Raw genomic sequence first — 21,463 nt, forward strand, 5'->3', positions numbered from 1 at the left:
GGCCGCTACTGGTGCACCGCTACTGCTGCCCGTTTGATGTGTGTATGTGTGTGTGTGTGTGTGCATGGGGTGCGATGAGAAAATTGGCACGCACGACAAATCTCGCGCAGCTGAGATGAAGGCACGTTGGGCATTTGGCGCAACCGAAGTCCAAAAAGCTCGCCACAATTATTAGTGGACAATTACAAAGTCCGATTTTAAACTAGCTAGTGAGAAAAAAAATATTAGAAATTTAAACGAAAATTGAAAAAAAACTAACAGTATGCAGTTTTTTGTTATACTTTCGTTATATGACAAACAGTTTCACATAATTTGTTCAAATGTTGTTCATAAAATGTGTGACTAATAGAAATAAAATAATACCGACAGTAGAAAACAGAAGAATAAAAAAAATGCACCATTTTCTTCAGGTACTAGGCGTCTCCATAATAGAAAACTAGACGACTAGATGTTTATTTTGGAACAATCTGGTATGAAATACTATTGGCATATGTGACTGAAACAGTATGTAATTACGGCTACAATGCAATAGTACAATCGATGCATTTATAAAACAAATAATACACCCTCCAACAAGCATCAGTTTAAATCCCGCCTCGATCGTGCTCTGCGGAATAGTTTATAGATTGTTATACATTAAAATACACCTTCGTAGTATAGCACTACAACCAATATACCCGTTCAGTTATATATTTCTTCTACACGCTTCGGTAAATGGTGTCGCCCATGATCTAGGGAATCTCCAGATGAGTCAGTTGCAGCTAGGATTTACTATCCTTCGTTGAAATAAAATAAATCTACTCATCCCATATCTCTATCACAGGCATGTGATCTCGTAGCACGTCTACACAAAAAAATAATATGAACTTTGTAAAAAACTTACCATTACTCTTTGTATCGTGTTTGCATTAAAGTTTTGCTTGATTTATATGGTTTAACCACCCAATATGGATGATCGAAATTATGGTGTTCCGTTTACGTTCAGCTGTTCAATATAACTTCATATTTCCTCATTTAAAAGCGCGTTGTTGATCATGTTTTATCGCGTTTACAAAACCGCCAAAAAGCTGCTTGGAACGAGCCCTTTTTTGAAACATACACCGCAGCCTCATGGGCACCATTCGAGCAGATGACGAGGTGGTTGAAAAAATCGAACCATTCGAGTAGTTTGACGCACGTGCAACGGTTCTTTACCAACATAACAAAATATTGCTTATTTAATGTTTTCGATTCCCATAAAGACTTTGCTTATCTATATCCACTGTAATGAAACAACCCCGATGAGCCTTATACCCGAAAGTTACATCCAGAGAAATTTCTTTGTTTCTTATTACTTGTTCGGGTCTTTTAGGTAGTAGGGTGGTCCATGTGATAAAAGACGACGGTCCGCACGGCAGGACCGGGCTCAAATCCGGGCGTGCCGGCATGACCTGTAAGGTCGTTAAAACCAAGAGGGGAGAGAGGTAGTAAACATGAGTTTTCATCTTTACCGCCGGAAGCTAGATTTTGTCGCGACGGATTTTATAACCATTACCCACATCGGCTCGCCAGGGTAACGATTTCGATCCATTGTACTGTGCTTTCTTTCATAGTTAACCTATAAGAAAACAACACTCATGAGTCGTAAATAATTCTTTAAGCACCCTATCACATCCTGCAATTAAGACCACATGTGTTGTACTGCTGCAGTTATATCGTCTCAAACATTTCTCCATCAATGCATTACTGCGGTCGAGATGTCTAGAAAAGAGGAGTACGACAATATTACAGTGCTATGTAAACAGAGCAGAAAGGACACAAATTCTTTCCATTAAAAATACAACATAGTGATTTTTCTGATTTTGGCTATGATTTTTTATGTGTTGTTGTTGTTGTTGCTTGCTTTACATTATTATTTCGATCTAAGATGACAAAAGTGTATAACGCGGCAAAGTACTGAAGACGGTGTTTTCCTTTTAGGGAAAAAAGGCTGATGCTGTTGTTGCTGTCGCTGTTGTCAAGGATGTCCACATCACCACCGTCTTGTTGTCTTCGTTCAATAATTTTTGCCCTGATGATGTTCTATAATGTTGGCCGCAAACCACTGCACTTCTTCAACTGCGGCTAACACACACACATACACCTCTCTCTCTCTCTCTATCTGCTCGCTCGCTCGCTCGCTCACTCAGTCACGTACGCGCACACGTGCGCACGCACTCTAATCCTGCACTATGTTCCCATGATGCCAGGTTTTACAACAAAGAAAGTGACTCATTTCTATCGATACAAGCCGCTGGGCGACCCGCATCGATAAAGTGCCATCTTCTATTGCTACACGAAGGGACGGCAGTGGTACTGACCGCTGCTGCTGGTCCGCTTCGCCACTGATTGTAGTGTATTGTTGCACCTGGGAATACGCTTTGCTTTTTAATGGAATCTATCATCGAAAGTGAAAAACACTCCAGACGAGATGAGGAGCTTATCCTACGGACTACCGGTGTCGCAAATGAGAGCTCGACAAGAGACAGAGCTCGATGTTGTTTGTGTGTTAATAGATCGATCGATCGATGATTCAAGGGCGATACAAATTGCAATTTAGAACCGATAAATAGACATGTAAGGGAGGGGGAAAGGAGATGAGAATCGGGGGCGAGAATTTACATTCATTAAGCGGTACGACGGATGCCACGAATGTCGATGTGAAGCAATAAGCAATGTGTGTAGAACAGCACCCGGAGAGCTTTTTAAGAAAGAAAGATCAGGCGTTCAGGACCGAGGGTGGTTGAAGACGATCAGTACACTATTACTGTTGTGTTCCCCTCTTATTGTTTGCCCTAATTCTCCTTTTGTTACTCCTACTATTGTTTCACGCTCTTCACACGTCACATGCACACACTAACGGAGCGTGGTTGACGGTAGGTAGGTTCGACTTAAAAACCGTGCACCTTCAGCTGATCCGGCTTCGCGAGACCGGACTTCGTTAGCCACTGGCAAATATTTTCCCGCTGGTCACCCTGCAGCTGTAGTACCTCGCCGTACTCAGGATGCTCAATTACTGTGCCATTGCATGCAAATTCCTAAAAAAAAACACACACACACACAATTACAGTAGTAAATAGATACAAAGATGGTTAGTTTGCTTTACAGTAAAATACATTTAAAGGTTTGTGAACAGTCTTACCTTCTTACATGCTCGCACGATCTTCTTCAGGTCGTACTCGGCCGACAATCCCTGAACAGTGGTTAGCGTTTTGCGACCATTTCTCTGCTGAATTCTTATGTGCACGAGACCGTCCTGCACATCATAGTCTGCACCCTTTATTGCATCAGCAAATGGGTCTGCAAAGGAGAAAAAGTATATAATAAATAAGTATAAAGGCTAATATGTTCATTAAAAAAAAAGGAAAACGTTGGAAGTAAAACAAAGAAGGAAACAAAAGTTCAATAAAAACAACAACTTTCTGCCATCATAGTAGCATATGTGTGGTGAGAGCACAATGTAGTGGTGAACATCTCCTTTAAATCTCGACTACGCTCCACCGTTATGAGGTCATTCATGTAATGTGTGATGGTGAGTCATGGAAATTCGTATCGCCGTAGCTTGAACTAGCTTGGTGCGGTTCACATAACTTGTGCATCCAAATAATCTTTCCTTCCCGAACAAAGAACAGTCAACCAATTGGTGGTTACAATAAAAAAATTTAAACATAAAGCACGTTAAGGAAAGAATTAAGTTTTTTTAAACGAACGAAAAAGCTGTATTTTTTGTGTTCAGAAATAGCATATCCATAAAATGCATTTTTGCATCCGCCACCACCAGATCTCTCTCCACCAACAAAGAGACATGCGGAAGTACCTCAAAGGAATAAGTGTGTTAGTAATAGATTATTTTTAACTGCTCGCAGTAACTATTTCTTCATGATTATCTTAAATCTTTAAAACTATCACAAGTGAGCAGCCAACATAATATTTCATTGCTAGAAAATGTTTAATGTTTAGTGACCCATTTAGGCATTTGTGATAATCGATATTACATTTACAAGCATTACATTTTCGAGGCAAACGAAAACCAACAAGTAGTAGTACGGAAGCTGTGTTAACAACCCTAGGCAAGGGTCAAGTCCTTGAAACAACAGACGAAGAATAAATGCGATGTGTGACTAACTCTTGTATCTCATTTACCTCGATCGCGGTCAATTCTCCTACAATCGAGGATACAATAACCAGCCACATACACAGACTAGATCCGGTAGTCCTTCAGTGTAAGGGCAACAACTGCACAGCACAGAAGGAATTTGTTAAATAGAGAAAAAAGAAATCTAAACTTGCGACGTCAATGACAACAATGACCATGCGAAATATATTTACCAATTAGCCTCGACGCCCAGTTTCATGGGGAACGAAATGAAAAAAAGCAACTATGGAAATGTCCAACCGCTTTGTTTGTGAAATACCTATTTTATTTTTCCAAAAACATGTATAAAATGCTCAGAAAATGACACTTTCATTGTTTGCCAACTTGAAATGTGTCGTTCCCCGCAAAGCACGTTGCTATGTCATTCGACCAGCGAGCACACGCACACCATCATAAATAAATACAGTCGAAGCACGTATGCAACGCACTAGTGCGAATGAAAAATGCCATCCGCCATTTTGAAAATTTACTACCATCTCTTTCATTCCTTCACGTGATTGTTTCGCACGCGTTCCTACACGAATGGGTGACGGCTATCACTACACCACTACCAACATCACCAACAAGGGTGCTTTTTACGTTATATTACACACACACACACATACACATGCACTTTTATCACACGTATGCACACACATCTTTGTGATTCTTTAATGGCGCGCGGATCACGCGAACTGCAAATGTGTGCTATGTGAAATTGCGACGAATATGGACGCACTATGGAATGTAATTCGGTAGAAAAATATGAGTCCCTTCTCCCACTCTCCCCCGCCCGTTTCAACTTTCGACAAGAAATCCGATCTATCGGAGCGAGAAAGTGTTTCGATTTCATCGTTCGGTACAATGTATGGGTGTTGCAACAAAAGAGTAGCCCACACACAGGGAACGCGGAAGTGAGTGCACATTTCACGGTGAAAACCGACCTACCTGCAAAAAACGACCAACGTGAAAAGTGTGGTTATGTTACTCACCAAATGTATTAAGATTCTGGATGGACATACGATAAACAAAATAGACACAAGTGAAGAAAAGTAACGCTTCGCTTAGCGATTATCGCCGAGTTGCTTTGTTGGATGCGTTTGGATTAGCACACGACGAACTGTGCCTCGGTAAAGAAGAGGTTTCGCTGGTTTTATTCACGCGTTCTTTCTTGGTGGAGAACTGAGCTGAGGTGGTCGGTCTGGAAGTTTCGTTTGAGTGCGTTGGTGAGAGCGAACGAGCGATGACAAACCGCGAGAAAGAGAGAGAGAGGTGGATGTGCTACTTTAAGGCAATCACTGAACAACTTGAATAGACCGCTCCGAGCGAGTGCTATTTTAACAATGGAAAGAAATGAGCGACGAACAAAATCTTTACCGTTTCGTTTTCAACGTCTACGCATGGTAACACAGGTCGGTATATAGTTTCGTGCATTGCTACCATGATGAATCTAGCTTTGACATTTGAGATTAAATGTTGAGTGCATACTGACATTATATTTTTGAATTACAGTGGAACGCCGATTATCCGTGCTCATTGAAACTCGGCGCCTGCCCTGGATTAGCGAAAAGCACGGATAATAGGGACAACACTTTTTATTGGTAAATATTAATGGTTAGTGTGTAATAAGTGGATTTTTTTTTCTAACGCTTAATGTTAATATTCTTAGGTGCACTTTACAAAACGAATCTTATCTGTTTGGTCAAACTTGAGTAAATTGCATCATACCAATAAGAGAAAATCCATCGAGTAAAAAGATATACCGACATTATTTAAGAAACTTAAGCGAACCAAAAATATATAACAATACCCGCTAAAAAAATGGAATCAAATATGGAAAAATGTTCACAAAAGTAATATGACCAGCAACTAAAAAAAAACTTTACTACTATCTCATCCATCGAACAACCAATAGCAATGAAGCGTTGAAACACATGAATATTAGAACTTCGGACAAGTGTCCAAACTGCAGTGAAATCGAAAGTACGCTACATGCATCAAAATCCAAACGTAATGAAAGACATTCATTGAACTGACTAAAACTATATGTAAGAGGAAAAAACTGAGCTGGGAAGGTTTCTTATTTCCTGAAGGCAATCAAAGGAATTATGTACATTTGAAATGTTTCATAAATTACATAATAATAAATAACTAAATTACAAATTAATAATGAACTAAGCAAGAACCCTGAAATAGATGTAAGCAAAGAACTGCTAGTTATAGCCCAAGCGACAGAGCAAGCGATATACGACGAGTTGAAATGTCATTTGCTCTACGGCTCACACACACATGCACATTTCAAGCGTTTAATCTATGTAGGCTGTTTGGTGCGCTAACGCAACTATAGTTTTGATGGTAGAATACGTTGGTTGTTCGGTTCCCACAGAAATGGTACAGAAACTATTACTTTTATTTAGTTTTTTTCTAGCCATTTGTGTAGTTGTTGCGTTTTATCAACAATTCCTGAAACAGTAGCGATTCAGATAATGGAGAAAATAAGTGCTAAATAGTCAAAAGTGTGCAAAAATCATTCCGATGCGTCGGCATCGGCAAAAGTGAGATGCACTGTATTCAAAATATGTAATATTCTTCAGGATCAAAAACGAATTCATCCAGGAATGACCAGTGTGGTGGATGAAAATGGATACCTTCCCGAAATATATTCGCAAACCCGAAACAAATCACGGATAACATTCATTAACGATGGTAGAAAGTGCTTGCGTATCAGAAACGGTGCGTTCACAGAAAAAGAACTACAACACACCGTCAGTACGACACGAAACAGTATTTATTTTTTTCTATGGGTTCAAGAGATACGGTTGTATTGAAAAGACAGAAGGAAAGAAAAATAAATATGTTTTTACATTGTTTACCGTGTAACAAAAGTGTATACAATTATTCATTATTTAATACATATCTAACATTGGCAACTAAAAACACAATCGTTACACAATGTTTGCCATTTCGAGATTCAGGTTCGGTTATATTTATCGAACCCGAAATTAGTTTCAAATTCCTGCATTGAATTCAACGTTCATTCATCTTTTGAAATAATGTTGCAGCAGGCGTGCTTCTTCTTGTGTTGTGCGGTGCTCTTGCTTTGGAATATACAAACAGCTCATTTTCGTCACCCCTCTCTATGAAGCAGCGTATTCAAATCAATAAATGCATTAGAACCGACATGTGGGGCCTTTGATCAAATCCAATATGAAACACAAGATAGGAATATATAGAAAAAGTTTTAGTTAGAGTTAAAAATAACATAACAGGCGTAGGTGAAGGAGAATGAGGAAGCAGAGTGAGGAGCGTGAGAGTGAGCATAAGGGGTGGGGTGGGGATGAGTATATTTTTTTCTCATTTCGTCAAGTATTGAACTCGACACTATAAACGTACAATATTCGTCGAAAAAGTACTTCCCTTCGACGTCGAAACGACGTCGTTTCGACGTCGGTTGCTAAGCGTTTTAAGCGTTTTTTGTCGGTTGGGAGACTTCTAGATTAAGTATTACTATTAGAAATATACAACTTGTTTAAATAGTTGAAAAAATACCCTATTGAGGTTTTTATTTCATGCCATCGCCGGTGTTAATATGTCAATTCGCCTTTGGAACTGTCGTTTCCGAGCTGCACGGAAAATGGGATAGCCGGATAAAAGGTATCCGGATAATCGGCGCTCCACTGTATTTTGTACCATACCTGCAACGTTTACCTGTATCATACCAACTAATGTAGTATTACACAAAAGCAAGCAATTATAATATTGAAACTAGTGTTGTGCTTAATGAATCTTCTGAATAGAATCATTCATATGAATCTTAGGTGAAGAATCATTCAATTTATGAGTCGACACCCAACAGATTCATGAATCATCGCAGATTCAAGAATCCTCAGATTCATGGATCCTCAAAGATTCATGAATCCTCAAAGATTTATGAATCCTCAATGATTCATGAATCCTCAATGATTCATGAATTCTCAAAGATTCATGATTTTGCGTATTATTTACGCATCTTAACTTCTTCTTTTTCTTCTTGTTCGGTTAGAACGGCCTGGCCGTACCAAGACTTATTTTATCACGTAGCAAGATAGTCAGTCCATGCTACGGGGCGACGGTCCGGATGGGATTTGAACTCCAGGCCTGTCGTGTGGGCCGGCGCTGTTTAACACATACACCATCGGGGCCGCCCCAAGGCGCAGCTACACTACCGCATCAAGTAATTTGCTCTAAACTTTCCCACCGGATAAAAGCGGTGCAAACGATCAGGATAGATTAACACATTGTAGAAAGCTTACACAAAAACCAGGGGGGATTATGATCTTTAGGTTCATTATTATATTTACGATCAACAAATTACATGTTACTTAAATCGTTAACAGATTTTGGTCGAATGCCTCGGCGTTTGACGTGGTGCTTAAGTTTATTGTGGTTCACATCGTGTCGGACCATAACTTGCTAGAGATAGATTATTCGACAACGCAACAAAAAGTTAATGCAAAAGATAAATGCCAACTATTTGAAGTAACTTCATCAAGCATAGATGTATGAACAAGTTCTGGATTTGATTCGCATTTAAGGTTCAATTCCCGTCTCTGAGTTCGTCAAACCATAAGGAATTTCTGCGTGCCAATTTAAATCTTTGTCAGATACATAATAGATTATCCATAATACATTTTTCTTAAATTAACGACAACTTTCTAATTCATTTCGCTGAACGTGCAGCATGATTGCGGCTCTTGATTTTCCTTAAGTTGGCAATTAGGATTCTTGACCCACAAGTGAGCGAGAGCGTTACTATATTGATTATTATGTGTGGATTGAGAAAAAGTTATGTTAATACTCTGATGTTGTAACGATGGTTGAGCACAGGTACTGAAAACAACAACGCCATTATTGTTTTGTATAGTTAGACGAAATTCATATGTTCTGTTTAAAGCCAAAACAATTTCTTCGAACATCAGATCCACTATCTCCAAACATGGCTTTAAACGTTTAACGAAATTTAAAACGCAAATTTCTTTATAGACATTATCAATATCACGCAAACACAGTCTAGCCAAAGCAGCACCTTCAGTAGGCATTATGTAAACCCCTATACCATACAATGATAACTTTTTCCCTGATGTAAGCTTCAATGAAAATGTTTCAGCGTCGGCGGTTAACGACTGCTGATACTTCGTATGAGAAAGAAAAGGTAATTTATGCGCAAAATATTTACGTGTCGTATTACTTACAAGTTTTTTCAATGTTTTCGAATCGAATTTGTTATGTGTAAACTCACATGTTTCAAGTGCAAAAAGTAACTGTTCATCTGTGCAATTGATTTGTTGTAAGCACACAATCTTACGCATTATTTCTTCCTCAATCTTTGAAAAATCATCTTTTCGAAAGTAATACAGTGGATTGTTTTGAATGTACGGTATGCATAATGCATCCACACACGCAAATTCGTAGTAGTTATTTAACCGGAAAATCTTCATAGCAGTATCTTTGTCGACTATCTGATCACTTATAAATTTTATCAGTGGCTTGTAACACTCTTTTGGTAATAAGTACATTTTCATACGGCTGTAGATACCTAGAATGTTCTTATCATTAATTTCCACCTGAGCACCGTAAATTATTCGCAAGATCGTTAGGAATCTTTCCGGATCTTCCTCCAGCAGTTCGATCTCATTGAGTTCTGCTTCAGCAAAGTTCCCGTAGAACATAGTGTAGAAATATTCCGACACCGTCACCAAATGTAGCCTGTGTGCGAAGATTCGTTGCTTTTCTGGTCCTACAATGAATGTTACGTCCGACATGAACTCGTTGTTCACCAATTGCTCAATACGGGAACTTAACGAATCATCGAATTTAAGACCGACTTTTGCCTTTCCTGGACCATTGATACGTTGTTCTTCCTCTGCCATGATTCACCTACACAATAGACAGACACAGGATATATAATCAGCTCTACAACCACGTATGAATTAGGGCTAAAGTCTGAAACACGACCCCCCCACTCACGGTCACTCATCTGCGTGTCAATTTTTCGTACAGGGTGGTTCGGAGACTATGCAATGTGGCCTGAATTTGATTTTTTTTTTAATTACTATTAAATTGTAAGGAGGTTTTCGCAAAGTGAAAAGTGATTTATTCATCGAGGAACCAAGTTCCATACGCTGTTTGTGAAACCGTAAAATTTTCCTCATTTTTGGCCCGAATTTGCCCCATAGCTCCGCCGGTATCCAAGATATCGCCAAACTTTCTTCTGGCCATGGCTAGATGGCACTTGTGGCTACATTTCGTCCATGCACCACTAATCGCTACCCTGTCTGTGGCCGGAGCTATTCGCCAAAGCTCCAACGGATCGCCAATCTTTGACCTGTGGTCGATAGATGGCACCAATGGCTACATTTTCTTCTTCGACGGCCATGCCCTCAGGTGTCTGTGTCTCGAAACATAATTAAAAAAACACGCAACCGATTTCGAACCACCCTGCACGAAAAAAAGTCACTCAAATGAGTGCCCGTGAGTGGGGGGGGTTGTGTTTCAGACTTTAGCCACGATAGCACTACGGGACTTTCACTATACACACATTGCACTGAATTGCTTTCTAATCAATTTACCTTCCTCCAAGATCAGTTTATTCGATATATATTATCGGGACACGATGCACTTTTACAACTGCGCAATGCACTACTATTGCGTTGCTTTCTTACTGCAGGGATAACAAAATTTTATCACCTTTGTACTAAACTCGTGTTATGAACCGTCTCGTCCGATGATCAAGCGTGGAATGAGCTCGTTCCTTGTGCTCAGCGACGCAGGAACCTCTCTGTACGTTTCCACCAAAGTGGGTATATAAGGAGGTGTAGTCATGTAGAACATTTGGTAGGAAAAAGAGGATCAACCCCAGTTGTCAAATCCCATGCGTTTGTTCATGTGTGTTGGTGAATGGCAAATGTTTACATCCGTATTTATATTGTTGCCACAATCAAAACACTGATGATCACATAAGCGGTAAATGCGTAGAGTAATGTGTAGGATCCAGAAGAACGACGACACGCCACATTTTTGTCCGAATTTCCACTCAATACTTTACAATTATTGTGGGCACCTACTGCACCTACATTGATCGTCAACAATAACATCACTGTATGTGTGGCCTTCATCGGTATACATATATCGACCCCTGCTGTCAAACTGAAATTCAAAATGGCAATATGTCAAATGCTAAGAATACACCTCCTTATATACCCTCTGCTGCCTACATGTTAGCAATTGTCGCGTTTGCGAACGCGACAATCGTAGCACAGTTTTCCCAAAAAAATTTGCGACTTTCGGCGCGACTTCAAGGTTGTTTAAGTTTTCTCGTGCAAGGTTTGTTTATATTTTCAATCTGGCCGGTAGCGGGAAATTAATTTCGAATTAAATTAAATTAATTTAAACAAAGAAAATTATAATAAATAGTAAATTTATTGTTTTGATGAAGTTGATGAGAAAGGCAAGTTTTTTAACCCCAGTGACGATGTTTCAAAACAATGGACCATCAAGAAAGCTCGTGGCAGGATGCTGCTAACTCCTGTGATACAAATAACGGCTGTTGCTAACAGTACTGCAGATTGGTCCGTTTTGTTTTATTGTGTGTTTAACGCTGGAAAATCTTAATATAATTTTTTCCGGTAGCCAGAAAGAATTGTAACAACATAAATAGGTGAACGAAGATGTGTTTGCCCACCGCGTCATACACCGGGCAAAATAGAATTGGGATCGGCAGCTTCGAGTAGCATAAAGGTAAAAATCTTCGAATACGGGTAATCAAACGTGTATGGCTTTTTTCTCATTTCATGACCGTCGCCGTACCCTCAATATACAGGTATTCATAACCACGATTCCAACACAGCTTCCAAACTACCATCAATATACAGGTATTCATAACCACAATTCCAACACTGTGCTGTGGACTATCTAATATTTTATAACTCTATTTTTTTAACTCTAATATTTTTGCTAATTAATTAATTAAATTAATTATTAATTAATTATTAATTAATTTATATTGTTCAAGCAAGTTCAACATACAAGTAATAAATTCATAAACAATACAGCCATGCATTTGTCCACGATATGGGATTTTTGTTTTGAATTAACAGCGATTCTTCTGTTTTAAATATAATATTGACATTCACAATAATTATACACAAATCCTGCGTACTTTTTAAAAATAAATAGCACTAGATTTGTTAATTTAATTTACATTATTTAATAACACTCAAAATATTTATTTTTTTAATTTGTATTAGTTTACCTTGGTATTGCCATGTTTACCTTGTTATTACAGAAAACTGTCATGGCGTCAAGTCGCGCTTCGAATCGCGATTTTTCGCTGAAAATACACGTATAGCGACTTTTCACAATTTTTTTTATATGGAGTTTCGCAAAATTTTTCTGAATCGCGTTCGCAAACGCGACAATTGCTAAGCGTTTAGAGCCGGGGTTAGCGAGTTTTGCCAAAATTCTTCTTCAGATATTTTGACATAAGCGGGTGGGGGCCTTAGGTTTACAACACTGGTTTTATGTGTATAGTCAATGTGTCATAATGCATAACAAAATAATGATGGTAAAATATACATATTACTCAAATCATTGGTACGAAATTGTTATTATTTTATCGATGTAAAATTTGTTTGAAGCATGCAAATATTTAAACATGGAGTTTAACTTCTCTCTATCTCTCTTTTTGCCTTAACGTCCTCTAAGGCCAGCCAGCCATTTCTGACTTATTACACTTATTTTTACCATGTAGTCGGATAATCAGTCCTTGCTACGTTTCGGATTAGATGTAAACTTATTTTACTTTAATTGATGCATGCACAGGGGGTGCAGTAGAAAGCTTCTTTTCCAGATGGGGTGTTACGCTATACCTGAAGATGTGATAAGCGTTTTCTTTTTTATGCTGTATATGGCATTTATAGGTATACATGTTTGGAGCTTTCAACAATAACTTTAACAAGATCAACCATATCGAACGTACCCTCCAGCCACCTTATCCCTTCAACATTTTTACCTAAAATGAAAATAGCGTTGCAATTTAAACAGTCGGTGTATCTTTGCTTAGGTATTTGGTATGCTGTCAAACGCCCCCACCCTTGTCAAACGATGTCTTCTTGTTTTACGTCTTCTTGAATGTCAAAATGCTCTACATTCCACCACCTGGTCTTTTTAAACAGCCTTGCATTCTACCATGGTAAAAACCAAGCAAAAGTACATAATGTAATCGGCCCTTTAAGAGGAAAAAACTGAGCTGGGAAGGTTTCTTATTTCCTGGAGGCAATCAAAGGAATTATGTACATTTGAAATGTTTCATAAATTACATAATAATAAATAATTAAATTACAAATTAATAACCAACTAAGCAAGAACCCTGAAATAGATGTAAGCAAAGAACTGCTAGTTATAGACTTCTAGATTAAGTATTACTATTAGAAATATACAACTTGTTTAAATAGTTGAAAAAAATACCCTATTGAGGTTTTTATTTCATGCCATCGCCGGTTTGCAGTTAACATGTCAATTCGCCTTTGGAACTGTCGTTTCCGAGCTGCACGGATAATGGGATAGCCGGATAAAAGGTATCCGGATAATCGGCACTCCACTGTATTTTGTACCATACCTGCAACGTTTACCTGTATCATACCAACTAATGTAGTATTACACAAAAGCAAGCAATTATAACACTGAAACTAGTGTTGTGCTTAATGAATCTTCTGAATAGAATCATTCATATGAATCTTAGGTGAAGAATCATTCAATTTATGAGTCGACACCCAACAGATTGATGAATCATTGCAGATTCATGAATCCTCAGATTCATGGATCCTCAAAGATTCATGAATCCTCAATGATTCATGAATCCTCAATGATTCATGAATCCTCAAAGATTCATGAATCCTCAAAGATTCATGATTTTGCGTATTATTTACGCATCTTGATTTCTTTTTCTTCTTGTTCGGTTAGAACGGCCTGGTCGTACCAAGACTTATTTTATCACGTAGCAGGATAGTCAGTCCATGCTACGGGGCGACGGTCCGGATGGGATTTGAACTCCAGGCCTGCCGTGTGGGCCGGCGCTGTTTAACACATACACCATCGGGCCGCCCCAAGGCGCAGCTACACTACCGCATCAAGTAATTTGCACTAAACTTTCCCACCAGATAATCCTGCTAACAACCTGGGAAAAATATTAAAAAAAATGCAAAGCGGTGCAAACGATCAGGATAGATTAACACATTGTAGGAAGCTTACACAAAAACCAGGGGAGATTATGATCTTTAGGTTCATTATTGTATTTACGATCAACAAATTACATGTTACTTAAATCGTTAACAGATTTTGGTCGAATGCCTCGGCGTTTGATGTGGTGCTTAAGTTTATTGTGGTTCACATCGTGTCGGACCATAACTTGCTAGAGATAGATTATTCGACAAAAGTTAATGCAAAAGATAAATGCCAACTATTTGAAGTAACTTCATCAAGCATAGTTGTATGAACAAGTTCTGGATTTGATTCTCATTTAAGGTTCAATTCCCGTCTCTGAGTTCGTCAAACCATAAAGAATTTCTGCGTGCCAATTTAAATCTTTGTCAGATACATAATAGATTATCCAGAATCAAAGTGTATTAATTTAGGAGGTGAATTTTTATCAATCTGATAGGGCGCCATTTTGGTGGACATCTGTCAGATTTTGTTTACAAAATCATATGGGTTGCCTCTACCTAAATAAACAAGCTGGCGCTGAAAGTAATGAATTCAATTCGCTTAAAGTTCAACTAGCTTGTGTTCACAATCACAAAACCTTCTCGCACACATTATGGAAGATATACCGCCGAAAAAACATACTTTCAAATGATTTCCATGCAAAGCCAACTTAAAACAACCGAGCAATCCGAAGGTACAAAAAGCCTGAAAGTAAACACGCAGGAAACATGATACAGTGTTTTCCATGACAATTCAAAATTGTTATTTGATTTAAAAAAAACTGCAAAAAAGTAATTTTGGATACATAAACAGTTTTACGGTTTCGAAATAAAAGAAACTTGCATTGATTAGTCGATTGTAATATAAAATTAAGCGTATTTTATAACAAAACCCGTTCATTGATATTAAACATTAGATTAAAACTTTCAATTGGCATAGAACACACTGTGCCTTCGCCAAATCGTCACTTCCACCACCACCAATCTCCATCACTTCCACCCTCAATGACCACGGAACACTTCTGTCATGTTGAGAAATGTCTATTTGCTCTGGATAACTCTACCTCCTATATTAAAATACCTTGATCCAGAATACATTTTTCTTAAATTAACGACAACTTTCTAATTCATTTCGCTGCAGCATGATTGCGGCTCTTGATTTTCCTTAAGTTGGCAATTAGGATTCTTGACCCACAAGTGAGCGAGAGCGTTATTAGCTTGATTTTGTGTGGATTGAGCAAAAGTTATGTTAATACTCTTATGTTTTAACGATGGTTGACCACAGCTACTGAAAACAACAACGCCATTGTTGTTTTGTATAGTTAGACGAAATTCATATGTTCTGTTTAAAGCCAAAACAATTTCTTCGAACATCAGATCCACTATCTCCAAACATGGCTTTAAACGTTTAACGAAATTTAAAACGCAAATTTCTTTATAGACATTATCAATATCACGCAAACACAGTCTAGCCAAAGCAGTACTTACAGTAGGCATCATGTAAACCCCTATACCATACAATGATAAATTTTGTCCTGATGTAAGCTTCAATGAAAATGTTTCAGCGCCGGCGGTTAACGTCTGCTGATACGTCGTATGAGAAAGAAAAGGTAATTTATGCGCAAAATATTTACGCGCCGTATTACTTACAAGTTTTTTCAATGTTTTCGAATCGAATTTGTTATGTGTAAACTCACATGTTTCAAGTGCAAAAAGTAACTGTTCATCTGTGCAATTGATTTGTTGTAAGCACACAATCTTACGCATTATTTCTTCCTCAATCTTTGAAAAATCATCTTTTCGAAAGTAATACAGTGGATTGTTTTGAATGTACGGTATGCATAAAGCATCCACAGACGCAAATTCGTAGTAGTTATTTTCCCGGAAAATCTTCATAGCAGTATCTTTGTCGACTATCTGATCACTTAGAAATTTTATCAGTGGCTTGTAATACTCCTTTGGTAACAAGTACATTTTCATACGGTTGTAGATACCTAGAATGTTCTCATCATTGATTTCCACCTGAGCACCGTAAATTATTCGCAAGATCGTTAGGAATCTTTCCGGATCTTCCTCCAGCAGTTCGATCTCGTTGAGTTCTGCTTCAGCAAAGTTCCCGTAGAACATAGTGTAGAAATATTCCGATGCCGTCACCAAATGTAGCCTGTGTGCGAAGATTCGTTGCTTTTCTGGTCCTACAATGAATGTTACGTCCGACATGAACTCGTTGTTCACCAATTGCTCAATACGGGAACTTAACGAATCATCGAATTTAAGACCGACTTTTGCCTTTCGTGGACCATTGATACGTTGTTCTTCCTCTGCCATGATTCACCTACACAATAGACAGACACAGGATATATAATCAGCTCTACAACCACGTATGAATTAGTAATAAATGTTAACAATTAGGTAACTGGTTGCAAGCTTAAGAACTCCAACGTAACGACACTGTACGATAGCACTACGGGACTTTCACTATACACACATTGCACTGAATTGCTTTCTAATCAATTTACCTTCCTCCAAGATCAGTTAATTCGATATATATTATCGGGACACGATGCACTTTTACAACTGCGCAATGCACTAATATTGCGCTGCTTTCTTACTGCAGGGATAACAAAATTTTATCACCTTTGTACTACACTCGTGTTATGAACCGTCTCGTCCGATGATCAAGCGTGGAATGAGCTCGTTCCTTGTGCTCAGCGACGCAGGAACCTCTCTGTACGTTTTCACAGTGATGATCGTCAAAGTAGCCATTTCCTTGGAATTGGATCCTTTGTTGCAATGTGTACCAGTGACAGCTAAAACGATTGTTAAGGGCCGATTACATTATGTACTTTTGCTTGGTTTTTACCATGGTAGAATGTGTCAAACTCGATTTGACAGATTCTACCAAGGCATGGTAAAAAACATTCGGTTTGTCCTGTGTAGATTCTGTCACCGTGTGGTAGCATAGAAAAAACCAACTTTGTTCCAAGATTGCGATTACACATGAGCCATGGTGTTTTCTGTCAAATACTGCAGTTTGAAGTTATTTTGACACATTCTACCATGGTAAAAACCAAGCAAAAGTACATAATGTAATCGGCCCTTTACCGGGAAACTTTAAAGGCGATAAACACAGTGCGGCTATTGTATTGTTACAAAGAAATTATTTCGTGATTTGAAGCTGGACCATTTGTTTCGCCGAAATCTTGTGCTGTGCTAGTGTGGCCTGAAAGTATCGAACCTTCTCGAAGAAGACCATCGTTTGTTAAGCAGAATCAGCAGAATTCGAGAGACGCGTGTAGTCGAATGTTATTACCAGGAACATTGTAAGTTGTTGCTTATTGTTGCTAATACAACGCAACATACACGCTTTGTGAACGTGAACTACTTACTTTATTATTGCTTCTCTTGTATTTTTGAAACATTTTTTGCCTGCAATAGTTTACCATAAACGTACAATCACTTTTGCTGTGTGGTTTTGATCTTCCACGTGCTGGAGCGATCAACAAAAATGGGTTTTGTGTCGCTCTTTTTCGGACTGTCTAGCAACATTGCTTTGGGATCATACCTACTATGGTTTTGTTTCCATGAAAAAAAGGTTCTAGTACACTGCAAACTAATTTTATTTACTCCGTTTTTACGGAAATATGGTAATTTTTCTTTCTTCCCTAGTCATGAAGGAAATGGTGCCAAGGGATGTTCCTGCGAAGAACAATCGGCTAAAACTTGTATATCAACTAATGCAGACATTCGTTATTAACGGATACAGAAGAGCATACATTGTTGATTGTAGGTAGGTGCAGCTGAAATTTGATAGTTTAATAATTTCGATGCATATCGCTTTGCTCGTTGCTCCAAGACCAGCACCATGTAACAGGAGTTCTAGGATCTGTTCGATATTCAATCGCAAGCCGAATGCAGGTTGGTGAGGCTTCTTTGAGGTTAATTTGTCCACCGCAACCGGCATGAATACTGAAGCTTCTATCAAAGCGGATCAAAGCAAAGCACAAAAGGATCTTCAAGCAAATTCGTTATACAGCAAGAAAGCTGGAAGAAACGCGGAAGATTGTAATCGTTTCGAATTAGCATTCGGTGCACCGATTCGGTGGGCTATTGAGATGAGCCTGTGGATTTAGCAGATAGTTCGGACACAAAAGAAATGATTCCGTTACACCCATTTACCCCATTTACATTTACACCCATTTACGTTACCCTAATTTGGCGTGTTTTAAACGAAGATTGAGAAACTTTGTTACTCTGCATGATAGATTGTCGCGTGTTTCGGCTTTCATTGCCAAATGTTCGCAAACTAGAATTAACACCATCTTAAGCCCATTACACATTGAAGTAAATACATTTTTAACATATAATACCTATGTAAATCGTATCTAGTGCAAACCGTTTTTTATATTTCGCAGCACAATGGATGTGCATGATTTTTCCCGAAACCGCATTCAGGATACTTGACCCACAAGTGAGCAATAGCGTGATTATACCCTGTTTGAGAGGGGACTGTAGCCAAAGTTATTTTAATATTTTCGTGAATCAATTGAAAACCCTCATTGTTATGAACAGTGATGCATCCATTGCTGTTATGTACCGATAACTGAAATTGTAATTTTTTGTTTTTCTCTAACAAAATTTCTTCGAACATCAAATTCACTGTCTCCAGAGATGGATTGCATCTATTAAATGCTAATTTGCTTATTTCTTTATATTCATTATTAAGCCGCAAATTGAGTTTTACTACAACATCACCGTAGGTCGGTAGTAGCTACACGCCTATCCCATGCAATGATACTGATTTAAGTGATGTGAGCTGCAATGAAAATGTAGTACCATTCTGGGGTGTCTGCGTAGATACATTTAAAACATGATTCAAAACCATTAGTTTATGCGAAAAGAATGAGCGATTTGACTTATTTATAACGTTACTCAATTTCTTTTTGTCAGTTTCGCTACACGGCCTTCCTGTAAGTGCAGAAATCAGATGCTCATCTATGCAATTGATTTGTTGTAAGCTAGCAATCTTAACCTTTCTTTCGTTTTCAATACCGGCTACCTTATATTTTTTGAAGTAGTAAAGCGGATTGCTTTGAATGTATGGTAAGCATAATGCATCCACGGACTCAAATTTGTAGTAATGATTTTGCTGGAAAATATGCCAAGCTGAATCCTGGTCGACTATCTGATCAGTTAGAAATTTTATCAGTGGCTTGTAATACTCCTTTGGTAACAAGAACATTTTCATACGGTTGTAGATACCTAGAATGTTTTCATCATTGATTTCCACCTTAGCTCCGTAAACTATATGCATCATCGTTATAAATATTTCTGGATCCTCATCCTTCAGTTCGATCTCGTCGAGTTCTGCTTCAGCAAAGTTCCCGTAGAACATAGTGTAGAAATATTTCGACGCCGTCACCAAATGTAGCCTGTGTGCGAAGATTCGTTGCTTTTCTGGTCCTACAATGAATGTTACGTCCGACATGAACTCGTTGTTCACGAATTGCTCAATACGGGAACTTAACGAATCATAGAATTTAAGACCGATTTCTGCCTTTCCTGGACCATTGATACGTTGTTCTTCCTCTGCCATGATTCACCTACACAATAGACATACACAGGATATATAATCAGCTCTACAATCACGTATGAATTAGTAATAAATGTTAACAATTAGATAACTGGTTGCAAGCTTAAGAACTCTAACTTAACGACACTGTACGATAGCACTACGGAACTTTCACTATACACACATTGCACTGATTTACTTTCTAATCAATTTACCTTCCTCCAAGATCAGTTAATTTGATATATTATCGGGACACGATGCACTTTTACAACTGCGCAATGCACTACTATTGCGCTGCTTTCTTACTGCAGGGATAACAAAATTTTATCACCTTTGTACTAAACTCGTGTTATGAACCGTCTCGTCCGATGATCAAGCGTGGAATGAGCTCGTTCCTTGTGCTCAGCGACGCAGGAACCTCTCTGTACGTTTTCACAGTGATGATCGTCAAAGTAGCCATTTCCTTGGAATTGGATCCTTTGTTGCAATGTGTACCAGTGACAGCTAAAACGATTGTTACCGGGAAACTTTAAAGGCGATAAACACAGTGCGGCTATTGTATTGTTACAAAGAAATTATTTCGTGATTTGAAGCTGGACCATTTGTTTCGCCGAAATCTTGTGCTGTGCTAGTGAGGCCTGAAAGTATCGAACCTTCTCGAAGAAAACCATCGTTTGTTAAGCAGAATCAGCAGAATTCGAGAGACGCATGTAGTCGAATGTTATTACCAGGAACATTGTAAGTCGTTGCTTATTGTTGCTAATACAACGCAACATACATACACGCTTTGTGAACGTGAACTACTTACTTTATTATTACTTCTCTTGCAATTTTTGCATGCAATAGTTTACCATAAACGTACAATCACTTTTGCTGTATAGTTTTGATCTTCCACGTGCTGGAGCGATCAACAAAAATGGGTTTTGTGTCGCTCTTTTTCGGACTGTCTAGCAACATTGCTTTGGGATCATACTATGCTTTTGTTTCCATGAAAAAAAGGTTCTAGTACAATGCAAACTAATTTTATTTACTCCGTTTTTACGGAAATATGGTAATTTCTCTTTCTTCCCTAGTCATGATGGAAATGGCGCCAAGGGGTGTTCCTGCGAAGAACAATCGGCTAAAACTTGTATATCAACTAATGCAGACATTCGTTATTAACGGATACAGATGAGCATACATTGTTGATTGTAGGTAGGTACAGCTGAAATTTGATAGTTTAATAATTTCGATGCATATCGCTTTGCTCGTTGCTCCAAGACCAGCACCATGTAACAGGAGTTCTAGGATCTGTTCGATATTCAATCGCAAGCCGAATGCAGGTGGGTGAGGCTTCTTTGAGGTTAATTTGTCCACCGCAACCGGCATGAATACTGAAGCTTCCATCAAAGCGGATCAAAGCAAAGCACAAAAGGATCTTCAAGCAAGTTCGTTATACAGCAAGAAAGCTGGAAGAAACGCGGAAGATTGTAATCGTTTCGATTCAGCAATATGCACCGA

General features: G+C 38.5%; 2 protein-coding genes and 1 long non-coding RNA gene across 14 annotated transcripts; 1 reads left to right on the forward strand and 2 right to left on the reverse strand.

Moving 5' to 3' along the window:
* Window positions 1-1,830: 1,830 nt before the first annotated feature.
* On the reverse strand, window positions 1,831-5,485 carry LOC125772025 (eukaryotic translation initiation factor eIF1). Its single transcript, XM_049443301.1, has 3 exons — window positions 5,146-5,485; window positions 3,161-3,318; window positions 1,831-3,056 (listed from the first exon to the last, which is right to left on the reverse strand). The coding sequence occupies exons 1-3, from the start codon at window positions 5,171-5,173 to the stop codon at window positions 2,910-2,912; spliced, it is 333 nt and encodes a 110-aa protein (XP_049299258.1). The 5' UTR covers window positions 5,174-5,485; the 3' UTR covers window positions 1,831-2,909.
* On the forward strand, window positions 5,449-6,369 carry LOC125772030 (uncharacterized). Its single transcript, XR_007419436.1, has 3 exons — window positions 5,449-5,565; window positions 5,666-5,754; window positions 5,823-6,369. It is a non-coding gene; the product is annotated as an uncharacterized LOC125772030 (long non-coding RNA).
* A 2,093-nt stretch (window positions 6,370-8,462) lies between these two features.
* On the reverse strand, window positions 8,463-20,379 carry LOC125771986 (kelch-like protein 28). 12 transcript variants are annotated; one of them, XM_049443244.1, is made up of 4 exons: window positions 20,179-20,273; window positions 19,654-19,994; window positions 15,533-16,385; window positions 8,463-8,866 (listed from the first exon to the last, which is right to left on the reverse strand). In XM_049443244.1, the coding sequence occupies exons 2-4, from the start codon at window positions 19,985-19,987 to the stop codon at window positions 8,848-8,850; spliced, it is 1,206 nt and encodes a 401-aa protein (XP_049299201.1). In that variant the 5' UTR covers window positions 19,988-19,994; window positions 20,179-20,273; the 3' UTR covers window positions 8,463-8,847. The 12 variants fall into 12 exon arrangements, with proteins under 12 accessions (XP_049299201.1, XP_049299206.1, XP_049299205.1 ...); XM_049443249.1 differs by lacking the exon at window positions 19,654-19,994 and adding an exon at window positions 16,652-16,726 and having other exon boundaries at window positions 15,533-16,586; window positions 20,179-20,272; XM_049443248.1 differs by lacking the exons at window positions 19,654-19,994; window positions 20,179-20,273 and adding exons at window positions 16,652-16,726; window positions 16,911-17,205 and having other exon boundaries at window positions 15,533-16,586.
* Window positions 20,380-21,463: the final 1,084 nt, after the last annotated feature.

This window comes from Anopheles funestus, chromosome 3RL (assembly GCF_943734845.2).
Source record: "Anopheles funestus chromosome 3RL, idAnoFuneDA-416_04, whole genome shotgun sequence".
In the NCBI taxonomy this organism is placed as follows: domain Eukaryota; kingdom Metazoa; phylum Arthropoda; class Insecta; order Diptera; family Culicidae; genus Anopheles; species Anopheles funestus.

Coding starts and splice junctions, on each gene's coding strand:
- LOC125772025 (XM_049443301.1), bottom strand. CDS start 5,173: ATGTCCATCCAGAATCTTAATACATTTG. Junction 3,319..5,145: donor CCAGAATCTTAATACATTTG/GTGAGTAACATA, acceptor TCTCCTTTGCAG/ACCCATTTGCTGATGCAATA. Junction 3,057..3,160: donor TCGTGCGAGCATGTAAGAAG/GTAAGACTGTTC, acceptor GTTTTTTTTTAG/GAATTTGCATGCAATGGCAC.
- LOC125771986 (XM_049443238.1), bottom strand. CDS start 10,062: ATGGCAGAGGAAGAACAACGTATCAATGGTCCAGGAAAGGCAAAAGTC.